Source organism: Cervus canadensis, chromosome 24, assembly GCF_019320065.1.
Source record: "Cervus canadensis isolate Bull #8, Minnesota chromosome 24, ASM1932006v1, whole genome shotgun sequence".
Taxonomy (NCBI): domain Eukaryota; kingdom Metazoa; phylum Chordata; class Mammalia; order Artiodactyla; family Cervidae; genus Cervus; species Cervus canadensis.
In genome coordinates, this window is record NC_057409.1 from 39,748,466 (window position 1) to 39,766,420 (window position 17,955).

The 17,955-nt window shown below is 43.7% G+C and overlaps 1 protein-coding gene, 1 long non-coding RNA gene and 1 other non-coding gene across 12 annotated transcripts in view; 1 reads left to right on the top strand and 2 right to left on the bottom strand.

Moving 5' to 3' along the window:
- Positions 1–2,566: 2,566 nt before the first annotated feature.
- Positions 2,567–2,639, bottom strand: TRNAE-CUC. The gene has a single exon. It is a non-coding gene; the product is annotated as a tRNA-Glu (tRNA).
- Positions 2,640–12,309: 9,670 nt separating this feature from the next.
- Positions 12,310–14,408, bottom strand: LOC122426096. 3 transcript variants are annotated; one of them, XR_006265120.1, is made up of 3 exons: positions 14,393–14,408; positions 12,653–13,205; positions 12,310–12,549 (listed from the first exon to the last, which is right to left on the bottom strand). It is a non-coding gene; the product is annotated as an uncharacterized LOC122426096 (long non-coding RNA). The 3 variants fall into 3 exon arrangements; XR_006265119.1 differs by lacking the exon at positions 14,393–14,408 and adding an exon at positions 13,858–13,952; XR_006265118.1 differs by lacking the exon at positions 14,393–14,408 and adding an exon at positions 13,363–13,504.
- Positions 13,128–17,955, top strand: part of INO80D (INO80 complex subunit D) — a 67,023-nt gene continuing 62,195 nt past the window's right edge. For 3 of the 8 annotated variants that reach the window (XM_043444727.1, XM_043444731.1, XM_043444733.1), the window contains exon 1: positions 13,128–13,265. Coding sequence is in view for 1 of the 8 variants with exons in the window: in XM_043444732.1 (XP_043300667.1) it covers positions 13,408–13,415 (8 nt within the window). In the remaining 7 variants the exon portion in view is untranslated. Of the gene's footprint in view, positions 13,416–14,014; positions 14,135–17,955 lie in introns of those variants that run through there. The other 5 variants (XM_043444729.1, XM_043444734.1, XM_043444732.1 and 2 more) reach the window with 3 other exon arrangements.

Genomic DNA, 17,955 nt, shown 5'->3' on the forward strand with positions numbered 1-17,955 from the left:
CAAACGGCTTTCATGAAAGCCCTATTGTTTTCCTTTTGTATGTTTGCCTTTTACTTTGGATGATTCTCTTATACTGTATTTTCAATTTTTTAACCTGTCAAGTTTTCAGTATTAACTGACATTAGTCATTTAAAAATAGAGTATATAAGGACTTCCATGGTGGTCCAGTGGTTCAGACTGTGTGCTTCCAATGCAGGTTTGATCCCTGATCAGGGAAGTAAGATCCTACAAGTTGAGCAGTGTGGCCAAAAAAAAAAAAAGAATGTACAACAGAATATGCCAGTAGAAAAAAGTAGAATACTTAACACCACTCCCAGGTTTTTTTAGCAGGACTATAACATGGTCAAATGGAATATAATGCTCAAAGGTTATTGACAGAATTGTACAGGTATTTTACTAATCATCTTGGACTCTTGTATTGAGATTGACAACAGTAAGTCCACATAAGCTTTCTTAGAACTTTCCTCACTTAACCTATCTAAAAGTCATATCTTAATTATCTTATTAGTCTCAAAGAGATTGTACTGTTTAAAAATTCAAAATTTCAAATTAATTCAATAAATATTTATGGTGCATATTTTGTGCTAGGCACTATTCTACATGCTAAGTCAACAAAACAGATCAAGAGAGAAAAAAAAAGGACAAAACAGCTAGCCTTCAAGGAGTTTATATTTTTAAAACCAGGATCTGGGACTTCCCTGGTGGTCTAGTGGTTAAGACTGTGCTTCCAATGCAAGGGGTGCAGGTTCAATCCCCGGTCAGGGAATTAACACTGCTCTGCCGGGCAAGGGGTGGAGGGGAATAAAGAAAAGTAAAACTAGGATCTGTATATAAATAAAGCATCCCAAAGCAATAATTCTTACTTTTCTTGTCAGACTTAAGCCACTGAGGGCAGGGATGCCATTTCCCTGTATCTTAACCACAGTGCCTAGCACACTATAAATGATTCATAGGTACTCCTTGAATAATTAAATAGCAGAAGATTTTTCTTTTTTTGCTTAAGTATAAATAATTGCCTTCTTCATTGCCTGTTACATCTGTTCAAACTTTTTGCCTTAGCTTTCAAGATCCTCTTAACTGAGCCTTACTCTACTACTTCCTTTTCCTCTATCTTTCCCAACACACCTTCTGTTAAGACATGCTCACTCCTGCTTTGGCAAATGTTATTTCCTCTGTCCAGGTAAATAAAAATTTTCTCCATTTAGATTCAACAAACACTGATTTAATATCTTCTATGTGCCAGGACTGTGGTAGAGCTGTCCACAGTTCTCCTTAAATCTACACAAGCACTCTCACTGGTTTTTAGAAGGCGTGGGAGAGGCTCAGAGTTCTGAGAGCAGCCTGGGGTCCCTGGGCTACTCAGGTGGATGGATCCCCCACAATAACCCAAGGCAGCCTCCTCTTCCTGCTCCGCCCCTTCCATTCCCTACTAGGAGCTCTTGCTTGTTCTCCAAGGGCTTCCTGGATATTATCTACCTCTGCAACTAGATCCTAAGTTCACAATTATATCTGTCTCTTCTTTCACTTCCCTACAGAACCTAACCAACTACCATGCCCACTGAGCGTGCAATAAATAAGCCGCTAACTGAGAAGGTCAATCAACTCTGGCTGTCTCTTACTTTTGACTGTTAGGAAGTTAACCTTTGCAATAAATCCCATCTTTTGAATCAAGTTCTATACAGTCAGAACCTGCTGTGTGAAAAAAAAACCAAAAACTTCCTTTTAGTCATAAACACCTCATTTGAGATTCCAGTTATCTTTGATTTATAGGTAAGTAATTTAATGTTCAGCTGATCTAATTCTTCATTGACTTGAATCACAAGCCTGTTCAGTTGATTTCTCTCAGAAAAGACCTAGCATTCCCAGGTTCTCTTTCATTCTTCTGACCACACACTGGCTCCTTGGTGTCGTTGAGGTATGGCAAGCAAAACTGCATGGCTAAACTGTATTTTGATGAGATAACCTATCCAGGGTCAGATGTTCTTATCAGCCAACAAATCTACCACAGACCTGCCTAGCTGGGCCAGAGGTGGGGGGTGGGGAACTTCAAATATTTTTAAGCCCAGTGGTCTCCAAGTTCTTCTCAACCAGGTCAGTGCAAACCCTTATCCTGTGCTAAGCCTATAAAGCCAGTGAGGATGGGGACTGGTTCGCTCACTATTTAACTACTCCAGGACGCTACAAATGTCAGCCTCGTAAGATACACCAGTATTTCTTCAATTTTTTGTCCCTAGTCCACCATAAAAATATGCATACATGCATCTGTAACTGAAGAGAATCTTTTTTGTGAAATAATACATCAACCACAATGACTTTGGGTATTTTCTCTTCTATATCACCATTCTCTCCAGTAGGTCATAAGCTGCCGAACTGATTTCTTAAGTTCCCTCTTGTAAACACTCTATGCCACAGAGTTGAGGTGAGGTCTCTCGCCACTGTATCATGCAATACCCTGAACAAAAAGACTTGTCATCATTTAAAAATTTTTTTTAATTTATTTTTGGCTGCAGCTTTTGAGATCTTCACTGTGGCATGCAGACTCTTAGCTGTGGCATGCGGGATCTAGTTCCCTGACCAGGGATGGATCCTGGGTCCCCTGCATTGAGAGCACAGAGTCTTACCCACTGGACCACCAGGGAACTCCCCCGTCATCATTTTCTGTTAGAGCCAAGTGCCAAGGAAATGCATAGCTGCCTGGAACATGGCTAACTGAATAAACACTTGTGGTTTTGTGTTGGTTGAGCCTCTTCTTGTTGTGAAAAAATACAGTTTGATCATATTTTTAAAAAATAATTCTGTCAAAAGCAGTAATGACTAGTCAAAAAGAGAAATCTCACACAAATCATGCAAGAAAATAGTAAATATGTAAGTGAAAATAAAGTGAAAGTTGCTCAGTCCTGTCCGACTCTTTGTGACCCTATGGACTGTAGCCCATCAGGTCTCCCACATGCAGGCAGATTCTTTACCATCTGAGCCACCAGGGAAATTATGTAAGTAGGGCTCTAATTAGGTATTTGTTCTTCAATACTTTAGGAACGGCTTCTAGAATAAGATCCTCTTTTACAGTTTTCTAATTAAAATCCTACCTTAACTCCAGGCACTTTCTATGAATTCAGGGACAAAAATGGAAGTGGACAGTTGCCGAGTGGCTGCTACATGTCACACAGTATACTATACATGGTCTGTCAATCATCTTATTCAATCAGTTGTGTTGAGAATGAGGGCACCGAGGCTTGAGGGGCTGGGGAAACCATCTTGGTTTGTAGTAGACAAACTAGTAAATAAATATTAGCTCTGGGATTCACACGTGGTTTTCTGATCTAAACCCCCCAGTTTGTCTACTATTTAACACTGTAGGTACATTTTAAACAATGAACTAGTACCTGCCCTATTAAACATTTCATTGGAAATACGTGTCAAACACGTCCCTTTTTTTTTTTTTGTGGGGTGACTTGTTTTGAAGATATTTCATAAACCTTTCCATGTCTTGTTGTCAGAAAAGTCTTCTTCAAGATCTCATGTTGAAATTTAAATGCATCTTTCTCTCTTTAGAACAGGCTTCCCTGGTGGCTCAGATGGTAAAGCATCTGCCTCCAATGTGGGAGGCCCAGGTTCGATCCTTGGGTTGGGAAGATCTCCTAGAGAAGGGAATGGCTACCCACTCCAGTATTCTTGCCTGGAGAATTCCATGGACAGAGGAGCCTGGTGGGCTATGGTCCATGGCGTTGCAGAGTCGGACATGACAGCAGCTCACTTTCTCTTTAGAACAGCTAATGAAAAGGTGTAAACTGGTCACATTATTTCTCTTCTGTATTCTGTATGGACTCTTCCTGTATTTCATTTTACAATTTTTAAGACCTTGAATGAGTCTGAAGGACACCCAGATCTCAGCTAACCTTTAAATTCTTTGCTGCAGACTATCAACTATCTGAATATTGAGAAAAAAGAGTCAACTCATTGTTTTTGTAGGTATTGTGGTGTAGATATTTGGTATGCCATAATCATAGTCCTTGTCTTTTTCTGTACTGAGTTAATTCAACTTGTAACTAGCGCTGCTAAGTCCACTGTCTTGGTAATGTTTAAAAACAAAACACAAACAAAACAGCCCTCCCTGACCTTGGGCTGTGCTGCCTGTAAGATGTTTACTGGCAAGCAACCAGGGAGCAGCTGACCTTCACATGGCACTAAGACTCTGCCTTGTGCATTATGCCCTGTGATCCTCGCAACACAATGAGGTAGGTACTATTATTATCCCTGAGAGCCTAAGTAGCTCGCCCAGGGTCATACCACCAAGGAAAATGGTGGAGCCAAGTTTCTAAACCATATAGCCTAGACTGGAGACTAACCTCTTAAACTACTACAGCTCCTCCTGCACAAAACAACACATATCGGGGCGGGGTGGGGGGGGGGAAGTTCTGGAAAACAACTCAAGGCACTAGGGTGAGAATAAGGTACATACAGATTGCCACCAGAAGGCTTCCGAAACAAGACTGTGAGCAAAGCATCAGGGCAGAGTGGGACTTAACTGGCAGAGCTGAGAACAGAGGCATCATGACAGGAATGGCCAGGGCTTGCTCTGTGGGGTAAAAGGGCATCAGGCTAATAGCAGGAGACTAGGTTACGTAATTTTTAGTAAAATTTTACCTACGTCTATGTCTTCATTTCTCTTTCCGGTTTTCCTTAAGAAGAAAACAAAATGCAAATAACTACTATAGGACCATACAGCACTCAAACAGGCATAAAACAGGAACATCAGTGTATGTAGATAAACAGTACAATTTTTATTGACTGAAGTCTTTTCTTCTTACTGGTGCACTACAACTGGCCTCATCATTTTATAGCTTCAAAAATCTCCTTTCCCTGAATTTAAATCAAGCTGTTTAAATCGTGTTAATGGTTATTCCTTACTTTAATTGAATGAGAGGATTTCCCACCACCCCCTTTCCCCATCCTTACTTGAATTCTGGCAGCCTGTAACAAATATGGCAAAGATATTACAGCACAGGAAGTCCAAACTTAATGGACTGTGTTGCAGAATATCACTGTAAATTAACTATTTGGAACCTGGGATTAATATTCCCATGGAAATAGTAGTTAAGCTCCTAGTGGGTCTACAAAGCTTGCTTAACCAGGAACGTAGCAGAACAGTCACCTTTGTGTTGATCTCTGCCTATTATTCTGAGGACTCCATGGATTTCTCTTCTTATTACAATGTTTTAGCTAACAATCACCTTTGGAACACAGTTTTCTCATTACAAGTTTTAGAAAAAGTTGATTATCACTTACAAGTTTGCTCAAACCCAACCTCTGATACCGCTTTGGGGGGTGTTTGTTTCTAAGTGAAAAGTATTAGTCTCTCAGTTTTGTCCCACTCTTTGCGACCCCATGGACGGCAGCCCTCCAGGATTAGGCTCAGGTTCCTCTTTCCATGGAGTTCTCCAGGCAAGAATACTGGAGGGGGTAGCCATTCCCTTCTCCAGGGGATCTTCCCGACCCAGGGATCAAACCTGGGTCCTCTGCACTGCAGGCAGCTTCTTTACTGTCTGAGCCACAAGGGAGGCCCCTTCTTTCTACTAACCATTACTTAAAACACAGCTTCAGTTGGAGAGGTGTTTTCCTCAGTCTAAGGTCAGTCTAAGAAGGGAATACCAGGCCACCTGACCTGCCTCCTGAGAAACCTGTATGCAGGTCAAGAAGCAACAGTTAGAACTGGACATGGAACAACAGACTGGTTCCAAGTAGGAAAAAGGAGTACGTCAAGGCTGTATATTGTCACCCTGCTTGTTTAACTTATATACAGAGTACATCATTAGAACTGCTGGGCTGGATGAAGCACAAGCTGCAATCAAGATTGCCAGGAGAAATATCAATAACCTCAGATACACAGATGACACCACCCTTATGGCAGAAAGTGAAGAACTAAAAAGCCTCTTGTTGAAAGTGAAAGAGGATAGTGAAAAAGCTGGCTGAAACATCCAAAAAACTAAGATCACGGCATCCGGGCCCATCACTTCATGGCAAATAGATGGGGAAACAATGGAAACAGTGAGAGACTTTATTTTCTTGGGCTCCAAAATCACTGCAGATGGTGACTGCAGCCATGAAATTAAAAGATGCTTGCTCCTTGGAAGGAAAGTTATGACCAACCTAGACAGCATATTAAAAAGCAGAGACATTACTTTGCCAACAAAGGTCCATCTAGTCAAAGCTATGGTTTTTCCAGTAGTCATATGTGGATGTGAGAGTTGGACACTATAAAGAAAGCTGAGTGCTGAATAACTGATGCTTTTGAACTGTGGTGTCGGAGAAGACTCTTGAGAGTCCCTTGCAAAGACTCTCTTTGTAGAGAGTCTCTGCAAAGAGATCCAACCAGTCCATCCTAAAGGAAATGAGTCCTGAATATTCATTGGAAGGACTGATGCTGAAGCTGAAACTCCAATACTTTGGCCACCTGATGCGAAGAACTGACTCATTTGAAAAGACCTTGATGCTAGGAAAGATTGAAGGTGGGAGAAGGGGACGACAGAGGAAAAGATGGTTAGATGGCATCACCGACGCGATGTACACGAGTTTGCGCAAGCTCCAAGAGTTGGTGATGGACAGGCAAGCCTGATGAGCTGCAGTCCATGGGGTCACAAAGAGTCGGACACGACTGAGCGACTGAACTGAAGGTCAGGGTCAAAAGAAATGGCCAGAGACTGCCAAGGTTGAAGTGATGTCACATTCTTTGCCTGCAGTGTGACAAGACGGCAGTGATACAGTATCAGGGATATGTCCTGTCCCTGCTGCTGCAGGTGACTATCTGTTTCCTGGAGAGTATCTTCTATCCCTTATGGGGATTTGAAAAAAAAAAAAAAGACATTTCTGGCTTGGTATCAGGTAGCTGTTTCCAGGATTCAATGCCCTTGGGTAGGTGTCAGAACTTGGAGATTACCTGATCGTGTGTGCTTTGACTGTAGTTCAATCTCTAATATAGGAATTTCATATTTGAATAACCTAAAGCTATGATGAGGGTATCTCCCAAATACCATGTTTGTCTCAGAAATGTTTTCGTCAGGGCATAAAAGCCACAAGAAAACTAAAATCTTTGTTTTAGATAGAAACATTACCAACAAATGTTTCCAAAACAGAAACGCTTAAAGTAAAAAAAAAAAAAAAAAGTACATTTATGGCCACCATAATAGTGAGGCAGGAGACAGTGAGCTTCTGGGCTGGGTACCTGGTATTTGTCAAGTGGAATAAAATTCAAGCTTTGTTCTCACTCAGATACTCCAAGGACAAAGCTAGTGGTAAAAGTTGAGCTCTGCTAGAACAAAGAGATAAAGTGCCCGCTCCTGAGGTCAAGGAAAGCCTCCCTGTCTGCACATGTGCAGGAAGGCTTCTTGGGGGTCAGAAAGGGAGGGGGGAGGCCCACCCACAGTAAGTGTGGACATGCACTGGTAGGCCTCTAGAGTGGGATCCAGCTTAGCAAAAAGGTTGCACACATATCTTGGGGAGGACCCCACGGATCAGTCAGGTGTGAAGAAAGAAACAAGATAACTGGCCAAGGGTAAACAAAGACTTGGAAGGACTGTCCTACAGAGGTGATTTACATCGCCTCCATACCGCGCTGCTCTGCACTCAGAACGCCCACACTCTTCTGCGTGTGGATCTCTGCCTAGTTTCTGACTTACTGCACTCCTCCTCTCTAGACAGGATGCCCATACCCTTTCTCTCTGGGTGTACATCTCTGCACTGCTTCTGAGGTGGATAAACAAACTGTTTTCCTGTGAGATCTCCCACACATTGTGCTGGGTCTCTAATTATAAACTTTGTACCTGTTTTTACAGTTTTTGCCTCCTTGAAACATTCTTGCTTTCAAACAGGGGCAAGAGCCAGGGCCACTTTGCTTCTAGCTTCTAGCTCCAGTGATCTAGTGGCTAGGACTTGGTTTTCATCCAGGTGACCCAGATTTAATTCTTGGGCAGGGAACTAAGATCTCTCCTCAGGACTGCTCACTGCTCTTTCTCTGAGATCAACAGTATGATTTTTGAAAACTTTCAGGCCCTGAACACACCCCACTTCTTTTTACCTCCTTGGAAGTCTTCACACGAGGGACCTCTTGATATGACTTCAGAGTTTGCCTTTAGAAATGTTAGGAAAAACATTTCTGTGATTAGGGAAGGTTTATAATCACACCCCTACTTCTCCCAAAACCCCCCACTAAATTTGTATAATAATGTCTGATGTCACTGGTGATTCTGTCAGCACACATTCACTAATAAAGGCATGGCTTTATTGCTTAAAGACATCTAATATATTAAACATGCATAAATCTTTCACTTTAAATCCACACAATCGGTGAATCTAGGTGGTATTTTCTTTTTTGTGGCCGCACCTTGTGGCTTTGGGGATCTTAGTTCCCAGACAAGGGATTGAACCCGGGCCTTTTGCAGTGAAAGTACGGGAGTCCTAACCATTGACCTGCCAGGGCAGTCCCTAGGTAGTATTTTCGTAACCTCACTACAGTGTTCACAATAAGGTAGTTAATGTTTGCAAAACTAAAATCACTAACACCAAAAGGCAGATCAATTAAAATTTCTAATAATAGTAAAAATATTAAGGCAAGCATTTCTTATTTCAGCTAAAGGCTAAACAAGCTACCTGTGAAATTAGGGCATAACAGAATAAATAAAAGACACTGCTTTAAAGATCACATAGGTAAACTCTGGCATTCATGGTTCCAGGTCACTTTATCCATTGATTAGATTTTTTATAAAGTACTGTAATTTTACCACCATAGGTAACATTTCTAATTACACTAGCACTCCACATATACTGTCCACTTTTAGGATCAGGAAGGAAATCGCTCCTAAACACAGTGTCTCAGCTGACACATATACATATTAATATATGTATGCATTCCTCAAAACAATGGATAGACATAGAACTAGACGTCACAAGGGTGAAATTAGCCACTGGCTGCCACTAGTGGCTCAAAGGGGGATCTGACTGCTGGCTACTCTGTTATTGGCAAAGAGTAAATGGCAGAAGGGCTTCCCAGGCGGCTCTGTGGTAAAGAATATACCTGTCAATGCAGGAGCCACAGGTTCGATCCCTGGGTTGCGAAGAGCCCCTAGAGAAGGAAATGGTACCCCAGTCCAGTATTCTTGCCTGGGAAACCCTACAGACAGAGAAGCCTGGAAGGCTACCGTCCATGGCGTCCCAAAAGAGTTGGACAGAACTTAGTGACTAAATTACAAAAAAAATGGCAGGAACATCATTTCCAGATATAGAGTATAGAGCAGTGGTAGGTACCTCAGCAACTATACAGCAAAAGGATTTAGAATCTTTGGAAAGCCCAAGATCTGCTCTCCTTAAAAGTGAAGGTAATTATCCCAACAGTATTTAAAAGAAGAAAAACGGGGAAAGGAGTAGGAGGGAAGGAAGGAAAGAAAAATAGTATTTTTTTGGAGCTGTTAGGGGAATTAAGCCACAGTCCATAGATAAAAGTGTCCAGCATACATTGACATGAATGTCAATGTATGGCAAAACCACTACGATATTGTAAAGTAAGTAGCCTCCAATTAAAATAAATAAATTTAAATTAAAAAAAAAAGCATCCAGCAAAGTTACCAAGATATATTAGGTGCTCAGTTCAGTTCAGTCGCTCAGTCGTGTCTGACTTTGCAACCCCATGGACTGCAGCACGCCAGGCCCCTGTCCATCACCAACTCCCAGAATTTACTCAAACTCATGTCCATTGAGTCGGTGATGCCATACAACCATCTCATCCTCTGTTGTCCCCTTTTCCTCCCACCTTCAATTTTTCCCAGCATCAAGGTCTTTTCAAATGAGTCAGTTCTTCGCATCAGGTGGCCAAAGTATTGGAGTCTCAGCTTCGGCATCAGTCCTTCCAATGAATATTCAGGACTCATTTCCTTTAGGATGGACTGGTTGGATCTCCTTGCAGTCCAAGGGATTCTCAAGAGTCTTCTCCGACACCACAGTTCAAAAGCATCAGTTATTCGGCACTCAGCTTTCTTTATAGTCCAACTCTCACATCCACATATGACTACTGGAAAAACCATAGCTTTGACTAGATGGACCTTTGTTGGCAAAGTAATGTCTCTGCTTTTTAATATGCTGTCTAGGTTGGTCATAACTTTCCTTCCAAGGAGCAAGCATCTTTTAATTTCATGGCTGCAGTCACCATCTGCAGTGATTTTGGAGCACAAGAAAATAAAGTCTCTCACTGTGTCCACTGTTTCCCCATCTATTTGCCACGAAGTGATGGGACCGGATGCCATGATCTTCATTTTCTGAATGTTGAGTTTTAAGCCAACTTTTTCACTCTCTTCTTTCACTTTCATCAAGAGACTTTTTAGTTCTTCTTCACTTTCTGCCTTAAGGGTGGTATCATCTGCATATCTGAGGTTATTGATATTTCTCCTGGCAATCTTGATTCCAGCTTGTGCTTCATCCAGCCCAGCGTTTCTCATGATGTACTCTGCATATAAGTTAAATAAGCAGGGAGACAATACACAGCCTTGACGTACTCCTTTCCCTATTTGGAACCAGTGTGTTGTTCCATGTCCAGTTCTAACTGTTGCTTCTTGACCTGCATACAGATTTCTCAAGAGGCAGGTGCTCAATGTTAGCCAAATTTGAGTACTAGGAATTTTACTGGGCAAAATAGGGTTATTTAAGGTTAACTATGTCAGTAGTTTTGTTAGCACCTGTAGTTTCTAGGAATGAAGAGATATAACACCTGAAATGAGTTCAGCTACCAATAGAAATAAACACTGACCAATCAAACTCACCCATGTTGCAATTGTAGCAGGATTTCTTTTTTGTTTGGGCTGTAATTCCCTCAGACTAGGCTATTTAGCTCAGCTGATGGAAAAACTTGATGGCTCACAGCCCTGTACAAGTCAAACTTATAAAAAAGAATGACACTGAAATGGTACCATATTTGCACCATGTTATGCACATACCCCTATCCCCAGACAGGTATCACTCAAAAAAAGCTTGTTGGTCACAAGAGGGACTGCATAAAAGGGTGCAGTCAACTTAAATCAAACACATCTTAATGTCTTGAAAAATTCAAAGTATTTCTATAAAGTCATGTCACATATAAGGAACAAGTTGCTCAAATCATGTTTTTCAACTCCACTAGATTTCATTAAGGGAACGGATTTCCTTGTTATGACCGAAGTGTTTGATTTCTAATGATTAAAAAAAACCCAAAAAACTGTAAATAGAACACTACTTTATAACTGAGGCTTCTGAGATGTTAAAATCAGTTAATTTTACTTTATTTACTTTACATTTTTCTAGCAAATAGTAAGGAAAAACTTCCAGAAAAAAAAAAAAAAAAGACTATTCAGCTACTATATTCAAACTGAGATAATAAAGATGAGGGTGAGAATGAAAATAATTAATATCTGTTATATGCAGTATCTGAACTCACTCAATTATGTGAATTTTGACATTTGGAAGCTCAAAAAATAAACATTTTAAAGTGAGTCATCAGTTATTTCTAAATGCTTTTTAGTTGATTTTAAATGAAAGGAATTAAATATTCTACTGATGCAAGGCACTGATATCACAAATTCATTTCCACTATGTCAGGCAATCTGCATCAGAAAAATAACTTTTAGTACAAGATTCATTATTCCTTGTAGAAATACAAAAAGATCTTTTGTTCATTTTCTAGTATTCCTCTCTTTCATCACAAAAATAGCAAAATATCTGCAATTTGTTCTCTTCCAGTAAGATTTCTATGAAATTGCAGCAAGTGAGCAGCACCCTTCCGTCCCTCATCTATTATCTCAGCTTTGATCCCCCCTATCCTGGGTAACTTTGATCCCCTCCATCTACTAACCTTTTGCTTACTGAAGAAATGCTGATTCATGACATCCATTGCAATATACTAAGAGTAATTCATAGCTTGGCAACACACTGGAAGTTCTGAACATTTCAACTCTAACAAAAACAGACACACTCATTCTCAATTCTGTGACACAGAATGTGGACAGCAACATGTGCAATGCACCAAAAATCTAAATTTTAAAGGATATAAACTAAACAAGCAAAAAAACTTAAATGCCTGGATATGATTCTCAGTAAGCAATTTTACTTAAAAGAAAATCTAAAGCTGTCTTTATAACCTATTTGCAGTTTTCCACTAATCTTTCTTCACAAGCAGACCATAACAGCATTAGGGTTATTTCTAGAAACATGGTCAGCTATACTTGAGTTGTATTTAACCCCCCAGTGATTTCTGCCTTAATTTGCACTGTGAAAAATAAACAGCTGTATCTTGCCTTTCTGGACAGTCAATAGGTTTTATTTACACTGCTTTGGGAAAAGGAGACAAAAGACATCCCTTTACAATTGTCTTCCAGCAATCGCAGTTTGGAAGGGAATATATAGCACAAATTTTTATATATAAGGAAACAAATATCTCTCTACACAAAAACGTATAAATAAGCAGACAAATAAAGTGGCTAGGAAGTCTCTTGAAGTTCAAATTTATAAACTGACCATCAAACCCAGAACTTAGATCTGTAATGGAAAAAAAAAAATCGTTATTAGCCTGAAAAAAAAAATTCAAATACCTCTATCACGAACATGGAAAAAAAAAAATTAAACAGAAAACAATAATCACCGGAAAACCTGTGTCTTGTAAAGATTTCTTTCCATCAGAAGATGCAGAAACATTTTCCCCCCTGGAGCAAACGCAAACGTTTCTCAGGCACCCCCAGTTTCTTCCCCGCTTTCTCCCCCAGGCGCCGGTGGAGACGGCCGGTGTGGACTTTTTTCCGGAGATGAGAAGTAGAAATTTGTACTTTATCGAGAGCGGGTGCACTTTTCCCCCCGGCCCCCCTTTGCTCTGCCTCCAAGATGGTAGGAAAGTTGTCGTTTCGGAGGGCAGAGGAGCGGCTCTGGTGTTATGTCCTCGCAGTGCCTGTAGTGGTGCTGTAGGAGGCTGCTGCCTCTTCTTGTGCAGCCCCGGCAGCCCTGCCTTCTTGGCTGGAGAGTATATTCAGGGATTTCCCCTTAATAATCACCGACCCTGGGAGCACTTTTTAGTTTCCAAAATAAAAATATGATCCTCACCCCTCTTGCTTGACAGGGAAAGGCTCTCGCCGGAGCCCGGGGGGAGCCGTAGCAGCGGCAGCCGAGCTTCCTAGTCCATTGCCAGCGCCTCTCACTCTGATCTGTCAGCCCAGCCGAGGGAAAAGGGGGGAAGGAGAAAAAAAAAAAAAAGCAGCTGAAAGGTAAGCAGAAGCGGCCCCAGGCCCGGCCCACATCCCCGGGCTCCCGTAGGGCGGCGGGCTGGGCCGCGCAGGCAGGGCGGGCGGCGAGCACGCTTACGTGAGGCCGGGGATTCGCCGGCCCGCGCCAGGCCCCGGGCAGAGAATGAAAGGGTGAGAGGGCCGGCGCCGGGGTGGCGGGGGCTGGGGACTCGGGGGCCTGGGGGGCGCCCACGGGCAACGACGGCGGGCCGCCGGCCAGGGGTCCAGCCGGGGCCGGAGCGGGGCGAGCGGCGCGGCCTGCGCGGGCCGGGGTAGGGGTGTGGAGCGGGGCGGGGGGGTGGGGGTGCCGGTTAGGCCTCGGGCCGGCGGGCCCCGCAGCGGCCGCGCCCTGCCCCCTGCCCCCGCACCCCGGGCCTCCCCGCGCCCCTTCGGGTCCCCCGGGGCCTCCGGGCGGGACGGCAGCGCTGCTGGGCCGAATCCTGCGCGGGCCCCCGGGAGGTTCCCCGGCGGGGCGGCAGGCCCGGGGTGGCCGGGACAGGGGCGTCAAGGCCTAGGAGTGGGGAATGGGCGTCCAGCCGCCCCCTCCCCCGGGTCTCTCGCCGACGCCCCCCACCCCCGATTCCGGTAATAGTTGGATTTATTTCTCCCCCTCCTCTGCGCTCCGGGCGGCCCAGGCCGGGGCGGGGCGGGCGGCCTTGCGGGCGTGGGGTGGGGTGGAGGGGCGGTGGAGGAGTCAGGTGCAGCCGCGGCCCGGAAAGTTTCCTTTTAGGCCCGAATTGGGGGCTGGCCTCCTTTCGGGGAGCCTCGGTCCTAGCGCTCGCGACCCCCGAGGGCGTGGGGGAGAGCACTCGGCTATTTTGAAACTCTTTGCCAGTTCCTGTCCGTGGAAGGTACTCCGCCCCTGCACCCCTCGCCCGCGCCCCACCCCGTTCCCCGGTGAGCCCTTCCAGGGCTGCAAACTCCAGCCCCGTCTCCGGGAGCCCCCCGGCTGGGGAGAGGGTCCTCTCTGCCCGTTTGCAAAAGTTTTCCAGGGATTTGTCTTAGCTGATTAGTTAGTGACTGGGCTTGTTGCAGTGGGAAAGGGAGGAGGTACGTTCAGGTGGTATTTCTACTGGGCAGGCTTTTCTAATCGCTCTTTTAGCCCTTACCCCAGGAAGCGAGGGTGTTTATTTTCAGACCGAGCAGCCACCCTTCCTCCCATCCCGGACTCTTTCGAGTCCCGAGCCCCCTTTTCTGGACAGCCTTGCAGAGGGAAAGATGCAGGGAGGGGGGAGGAGACTGTCAGGGAGGGAGACGGGGGCTGGATGTCTGGAGCAGCCCCTAGATGGAGGAGTTTCCTGTTCTGTTTGGTCACTGTCCGGGAAAAGAAACACGGGGACCGGACCCCAGGCGGGGACCCTGGTTGTCAGCACGGACCCCGCTGGGAAGCCCCAAGAATGAGGAGGGAAGTGGAGGTGGGCAGGGCAGCTCCTGAAACAAGGTCTGCAAGTTTAAGGATCGTCCGTTTATTTTTTTCTGATAATAACTATTTGGATTTCTGTGATACTGTTCTGTTCGACCCTAGAAATAGAAAAGTGGGGGATTTCAAAGGAAACTTGTTATTGCCGCAACTCAGAAGGGTCTGTGGAAGAACCCTCAGGGAACTGAACATAGCTGACACAGTGTGGTTTGGGTATTTCCCCCCCCCTCTAGGTTTAAACGGATTCAATTTTAGCTATATTTTGGTGCCGTGAGTTTTGAAAGTTTTTTTTAAAAAATGTCTAAGACTTAAATTTCCAAATCTAGATTTCCTGGTTTTCGGGGATGGGATGTTTCCTGTGGCTCCACTTAACCTCCTGGTGTTCTTTAGTGTGTGGAAGTCAAATGTTAATGTGCCCTGCCCGCCCCCGCCCCCCACCAGCGCCCACCCCCCACCAGCCCCCTGCGTGGGATTGTCTGGGGAGGTGGTGTTTTCCTCTTTTATTGGCTCTTTCCTTCCCGGCTCTTTTTAAGTGGACCTGGGGCCGGAGGCTGTGTGTAGGTATGTGTGTCCCACCCGGTAGCAGGCTGTGGAGTTGGCTGGCAGAGGTGTTCCACACTCTGACCACTCACCCCAGAGTACTGTTATCCAGCAGAAGCTGGCGCTTGCAGGGCAGTGGGTAACCCAGCGCAGGGTCAGTGCTGACTTCTGTTCCGCGTGGAAGTGAGATTCCTTCTGTGGAGTCTGACTAAATGTGTCTCCTTTTCCTTTTGCTTGCCTGAAATAAAACTCTCTACAGTGACAGCCATCCAGCCGTTTAGTATTTTGGCTTAAGAAAGAAAGGCTTGATATTTGAAATGGTGTGGATTTCATACAAAAAATGTAAATTACGTTTAATGGTTGTTTATTGATTTCTTGAAATTGCTTGTTGATTTGGATGTTTTCATATACTTGTGTACCCTGAATTGTTACTTCTGTTAATTGTCCTTATTTTTAGAGCATACTGCATGGAAGAAATCAGTCTATGAATTTCTTAGGACATTTTAAGGTTTTTAAAAAAAACTCTTTGCTTCCTAATTTGATATTTTAAGGTATATTGTTGGCTTCATATTCCCAGGCTTTCAAAATCTGTATATGTACAGATCCCAAAAGTTTTGTACCCCACCACCCCTGCAGTCTTTGCTGATCTAATCATTCCATGGGCTATTTTATTTTTGAAGGAATAGTGTGTTTCATAATCTAAAAAGTTACATTGTATTTGAAACTAAAAAAAGACTTTCAAGGCAAATATTGAATTAATTTTAAGTGGCTTAGGTAGTATACTTTTTCATTATTAAATATTTAGTTTCAAAAGTAGATGTTTATTTTCATTTATTAAGTCTGAAGTAATCAAGTTTTCTTTCCTCTGAAAGATTGTGTAAGGAAATTTGTATACCCTACCCCAAACCATTTTTCTCAGTAAATCATGTTAATACTATTATAGAGAATTGAAATTACAGTTTAGATGGATTTTAAAATTTCTAAGTCAGAGCACCCAGAATTAAACATGTCACTTCAAAAAAAAAAAAAGGCTGATCTATTCATTCTTACCTGGATTGTTCCCCCAGAGTTAGCCGCGCTCACTCTACAGTGGAACCATAGTTATGGATAAGGAGAGATCATTTATATCTGAATACAGTTAGATGGCAATGGTCTCACACTGCCTGCACCCAATCTCTCCCCCCCCCCACCCCCCATACCTGGTAACATGTAAACAATGGATGAATGGGTGATACTGGGTTGGAGACAGCCAATTGTCCCCAAAGGAGATACCCCACTGCATATACAATGGTGTTCCGTCCAAACCCATTTAATTTATGCTAATGTAGCTCTGTGCTTTGCAGAACAAACAGCAGTGGAGTCGTCTCACTTCCATCAGGTACAAGTTTGTCCCAGAACCTCAACTGTAATGACTGGTCCTGGCTTTTTTGGGACACTCACAGAGATACTCTTGACCCACTCCTCTCTTTTTTTCCGTGATTGCACTTAGGATGCTCGGTTACTTGGTTCGGTTTCTTTCCCTGAATGTAACTTGGTTTTTTTTTGTGTGTGTGTGTGTGTGACTTGGTTTTAAGACAGCTTTTTGGTTGCATTTAATTTGTAGCATAGTACCCTACAGTCAGCCACATTTGAACTGGGCCTTGAGTTCTGATCCCAGCCAGTTCTTGCACTGGGCAGGTTCTTCAGCTTTATCTGCAAAATGGAAAAAACTTTTTTTCTTTTGATATAAAGATTAGATAAGGTAGCTCATGTACTTGACTCTTAACTCACTTAGGCCACTTTACTCTTCTGTGCTCTATACTATTCCCCTCCGCCACTTTTGGCTTCCTTGTGGCTCAACAGCTGGTAAAGAATCCATCTGCAGTGTGGGAGACCTGGGTTTGATCGCTGGGTTGGGAAGGTCCCCTGGAGAAGGGAAAGACTACCCACGCCATTATTCTGGCCTGGAGAATTACATGGACTGTATAGTCCATGAGGTCGAAAAGAGTTGGACATGACTGAGCAATTTTCATTTTCACTTTCAGGCCACTTTATTCTTCTATTCTCTGTACTGTTTCTCTTGTTTGACTTTTTTTCTGATTAAAGGTAATATTTGAAAGTGAAAGTGAAGTTGCTCAGTAGTGTCTGACTCTTTGCGACCCCATGGGCTATAGCCTACCAGGCTCCTTAGTCCATGGGATTTTCCAGGCACGAGTATTGGAGTGGGTTGCCATTTCCTTCTCCAGGGTATCTTCCCAACCCAGAGGATCGAACCCGGGTCTCCCGCATTGTAGGCATACGTTTTTACCGTCTGAGCCACCAGGGATACCCCAAGGTTATACTTATTCATATTCATTCCATTCAATCTGCCTGTGACACAGCAGACCTGGGTTCCATCCCTGGGTGGGGAAGATCCCCTGGAGAAGGGAATGGCTATCCACTCCAGTGTTCTTGCCTAAGAAATCCTATGGACAAGGAGTCTGGTGGGCTGCTGTCAATGGCGTCACAAAGAGTTGGACACTTTTTGCGTCTAACACTTTCATTCTATTCAAGAGATAACCATTGTTAACATCTTGTGATCTGTGTTTGTTTTGTGATTGTGCATACCACGTGATCTCAGGATCTTCCATTTAACGATGTTGTATACTTTTGTATATGGGAGTCGGTGAGGGACAGGGAAGCCTGGCGTGCTACAGTCCATGGGGTCACAAAGAGGCAGACATGACTGAGCAA